This window comes from Triticum urartu, chromosome 2A (assembly GCF_056163025.1).
Source record: "Triticum urartu cultivar PI428250 chromosome 2A, HENAU_Tu73, whole genome shotgun sequence".
NCBI lineage: Eukaryota > Viridiplantae > Streptophyta > Magnoliopsida > Poales > Poaceae > Triticum > Triticum urartu.
The window spans coordinates 431,503,245-431,507,363 of NC_141874.1; the positions used below are offsets into that span (position 1 = coordinate 431,503,245).

The window sequence follows — 4,119 nt, forward strand, 5'->3', positions numbered from 1 at the left end:
CAAGTCTCGGTCCAATCCGGAAATATTTAACCCCTACACACGAAAAGAGGTAGAAAGGGACACCGGGTGACATAGGAACGCCGGAATGCAAAACGGACAACGGGGAAAATGCTCGGATGCATGAGACGAACACGTATGCAAATGCAATGCACATGATGACATGATATGAGATGCATGACAAAAACAGAAACGCACACGAGACAAAAACCCGACACCGATGAAATAAAATAATTTAGCGCCGGAAACGGCAAGAGTTGGGATACATATAAGGTAAATTACATCTTGGGTCTTACAACAATGTTTGGCGGAACCTAGATACATAGTACAATTAGAGCTTGCTATTAGTGCCAGAAATCTCGTTAGTAGTAGTATTCCGATGAAAAGTACAATTAATAGTGTCGAAGTTAGATTTACAAGCGTTTGCTTTTGGTGGAAGGTTGCGGCGTTTGGCGGAATGTTGTTTGTTTAAGTTAATAGAGGCGGACATATGCGGTATAGGGTTGGATGGCTGGTTTTTGCATCAATGTCCATAGACAGGTTCCTCGGTCCATGGATGTGCACTTTACGGGTCAGCATTGAAGATGCCCTAACAAGATCAAAGCATTTGAGTGTGACTTCAACTTAACTTTTCTTTTAGACCAGTTTGAACAACTGACCAGAAAGAAGGCAGAATATGTGTGAATCAGATCCTGTTGCTGGTCGAAGAGATTGGTCTACTAAGGACGAAATAGCATGGGAATCACTTCAGCAATAGCCACAAAGGACGAGTTTATAGAAACACAATGTTTTTTTTCTAATCTAAGCACTCTGAAAAAAATCTTCACAAATGTGCCCAAACCCGGGGTGGGTTGCCACTACTGAAATGCACTAAGCTCTGACAGTGACCACGTCAACAACAAAATTCAAAAAACATCAATATTTGCCACAAGTCATTGAGACGCTGGAAATCAAGATAATTAAGGGATGTCTTCATAACGCTGTAGAAACACATGTTTCCTTTATAGTAGAATCTATCACAAAAACATGATAGTTGCGGCAAACTTGTGGGCACAATTGGCAGATGATTTTTCCTGCTACCATGCGATGCACCGAACTCCAAGAACTATTTTATTTTATTTTATTTTTTGCATGGAGAACGGCAAGAAAAATTGCCACTACATTTCTTATAAACGCTCATATAAAGTAATCACCTTGTTATTTATCACCATAGATATGTCATAGTCCAGAAGCATATCATGCAATGCTCATGAAGACCTTTACACATGAGGTCCAGAGCACACCTAGCCTATTTATCTACCCCTTGAGTTATTGCCTCGTACGAAAAAAGCAGTCACCTCCATCCACACATATAAACGGGTGTAGCAAAAAAAAGGTGCAAAATTCTGGCATACATTACATAAGATATATATAATATTGGCCTTGCAAAAGAGAGACTAGGTGAGGTGAAATTAGGTGACCAGCGACTAGTGACCGTAGCAGTGATCCCTAATAACTCATCGAACTAAGCGGCGGGCTCCCCGTAGAATCAAGCTGAGAGAGAGCAGCCTCCACCGCCTCCTTCATCTGGAAGCGGTCCATCTCATCTACCTGAAAAAAGGAAATTGATCGAGTCAGTCAGGGCTGCTAATATTGTCTCCGGAATAAGTAAGCTCCGCAGCAAATATTATGTCTAGGGTATATCTAGATGTGCTCTAGTTATTGCACATCTAAATGAGTGAATCAAGTATAAAGAGAAAAAAATAATATCCACACGAATCTTAACGTAAGATCAATGATATAGGACCTACATGTGCAATACTTATGACACATCTAGATGTGCTTTAGCAAAATCTCATCCGGATTGAAAACTACTACTATTACAGATAATACAGCACGGGGATTAGCTTAAAGCATGTGGCGCTCGTGCTCAATATACTAGTACAACAAAAGAATCGTCCGCAAAAAAAAAAAATCAAACGTGACGTGTGGAAGAGAAGCATTTTCACTTGTAGTACAAAAAGAGAAATAAAAAAATCTGAGGATAGATGCAGACAGGAGGAAGCATCTTCTTGCACTGAGCACGTGCAAATCGATCTCCAGGGCTCCCCCTAGGCCCCGACCACGTGATGTTGATGCTTCCGCGTTTCTCTCGAGATCAATTGGCATCCAAAGCACGTGGCGATTGATATGTCCCCATCGTGCTCAAGCTGAGCGATGGCATCCACGCCGCCGCGTGCTTATTGATTGCCATGTGATTGATTGGTTATGTTGCGCGACGCCCATCCAGCGGCAAATCGAGCGTGGCCAAAATATGGATCGAGGAGATGCCGGGATGGGAAAGCGATATTATCTTTTTCTGGAGCCTTTTGAGTTTCTTGCGACTTGCGAGTGATGTGGCGTTGATCGCCGCAAATGGAACAGAGGAACAACCTTTTCGATGCAACAAAACTGTGGACTTGACCTTAAAAGCGGAAACTAAAAGTGCCTACGATGGTAAAAGTCAAATCCAGTCAACCAACTAGTAAAAAGAAGGGGTATGTGACGTCAGCACGGCCCGCGTCATCTTATCATCAATTCAATCATCAATCAAGGGATCTAACGGAAGCAGAAACAGAGCCATCGGATCGGATAGAATCGTGGGAAAGAACTGTTGCTCATGAATTGTGGAGGGCGGCGGCGACGTACCTCGACGAAGAGGGTGTGCATGAGGCAGCCGGAGACGGAGGTGATGTTGGCGGTGATGACCCTGAGGCGGAGCTCCTCGAGCGCGCGGCACACCTTGGTCATGGCGTCGCGCTGCTTGCTGCACGTCACGCTCACCACCAGCACCTTCTCGCTCACCTCCGACACGCGCAGCTCCAGGACCTCCACGGGCGGCGAGGCCACCGCCGCCGCCGCGGCGAGCAGCGCGTCGTTCATGGACGAGACCGAGAGAGCGCGCTTCACCTTCTTCCTCTGCGCCGAGGAGACCTGGTCCACGGAGAGGCCGCCGTCGTAGTCATCCTCCGCGCCGGTGGCGGACTCGAGCGCGGACACCTCCGCTTCCATCTGCCGCTCCTCTGCGTGCAGCTGCTGGATGTACTCGATCGCGTCCTTGATGATCGAGGCCTTGTCCATCTGCAACGACGAGGGACTGGCCGTTAAAACCGTCTCTCCGGCGATGAAGATGCTGCTGTGTTTCGGCAATGCCGGCTGAGATGCTTGCGCTCACCTTGGTGATGTTGGGCACGACGCTCCGGAGCGTGTAGAGCTTCTCATTGAGCTTGCGGCGGCGGTCGCGTTCCATCAGTATGTTCTTGTTCGCCCCAGTACCGCTCATCCCCATCCCCGCCCCTGGCATGGCCGCCCCCATCGGCGTCGAGGACGAGTGGGAACCGTCCGGCGAGCTGGAGTCGTAGTACGAGATGGCGTCTTCGGTCGCCCCGACGAAGATGCTGCAACCAAGTACCATGAATTCAATCACCCTCGCCTACAAAATCCCTCAACAATGGCGATGGATGGCCGGAAGGCGGGAGCAAGGCGTACGTACCTGTCAACGAGCTCCTCCGACTCGAGGTAGCGCTGCGTCTCCCAGTAGTATGCGAAGTTCTCGCCCATGTCCGGGTCCATGACTTCTTTCTTTCTTCTCCCCTCTGGTTCGTCCCTGGCTGCTGCTCTTCTCTGTTCTGTTGCTCTGTCGCTCTTTCTCCAGGTGCTCCTCACTTGTGTCTTCGAGCCCTTATATATAAGCGCGGGCTCACATGTGTGGCTGGCTGGCGGGCCCCGCGCACGGGACATGGACGCGCTGGCCTGTGGTCTCCGTCTCCGCGTAACGACCAGGCGAAAAACGTGGAGAAATTCGAGGCGGACACGCACGCCACTCTCTTTCACGCGCAGAGCACTCTCTCGCGGACACAACGTGCGGGATTATTAATTAGTTTTGGCTAATCTAGCACATGGAGCATTGATGATAACTCGATTTACTACTAGTAGGAGTAGTAGTCTACTACCACACGTGCCTTGTTAGCTCAAACCCAACCCAACGATATCCGTTTTTTCCTTTTTCCTTTTGGTTGACAAAAAGCGAGGCACCCTGCAAAAAAAAAGACAAAAAGTGAGGCTTTTTCCAAGGACATTACCTAAAACTAAAGACGATCCTAA

At 48.3% G+C, this 4,119-nt stretch overlaps 1 protein-coding gene across 1 annotated transcript; it reads right to left on the bottom strand.

Annotated features, from left to right (window-relative positions):
• Window positions 1-1,178: 1,178 nt before the first annotated feature.
• On the bottom strand, window positions 1,179-3,686 carry LOC147985353 (transcription factor BHLH6-like). Its single transcript, XM_087544045.1, has 4 exons — window positions 3,509-3,686; window positions 3,191-3,413; window positions 2,665-3,096; window positions 1,179-1,587 (listed from the first exon to the last, which is right to left on the bottom strand). The coding sequence occupies exons 1-4, from the start codon at window positions 3,586-3,588 to the stop codon at window positions 1,486-1,488; spliced, it is 837 nt and encodes a 278-aa protein (XP_087400171.1). The 5' UTR covers window positions 3,589-3,686; the 3' UTR covers window positions 1,179-1,485.
• Between the last annotated feature and the right edge of the window lie 433 nt (window positions 3,687-4,119).

Excerpts from the sequence above, each read along its gene's own strand:
- LOC147985353 (XM_087544045.1), bottom strand. The coding sequence starts at position 3,588 with ATGGACCCGGACATGGGCGAGAACTTCGCATACTACTGGGAGACGCAG. Across the intron at positions 3,414-3,508 it reads TCGGAGGAGCTCGTTGACAG|CATCTTCGTCGGGGCGACCG; the intron begins GTACGTACGCCT and ends ACTTGGTTGCAG. Across the intron at positions 3,097-3,190 it reads TCGTGCCCAACATCACCAAG|ATGGACAAGGCCTCGATCAT; the intron begins GTGAGCGCAAGC and ends TCGTCGTTGCAG.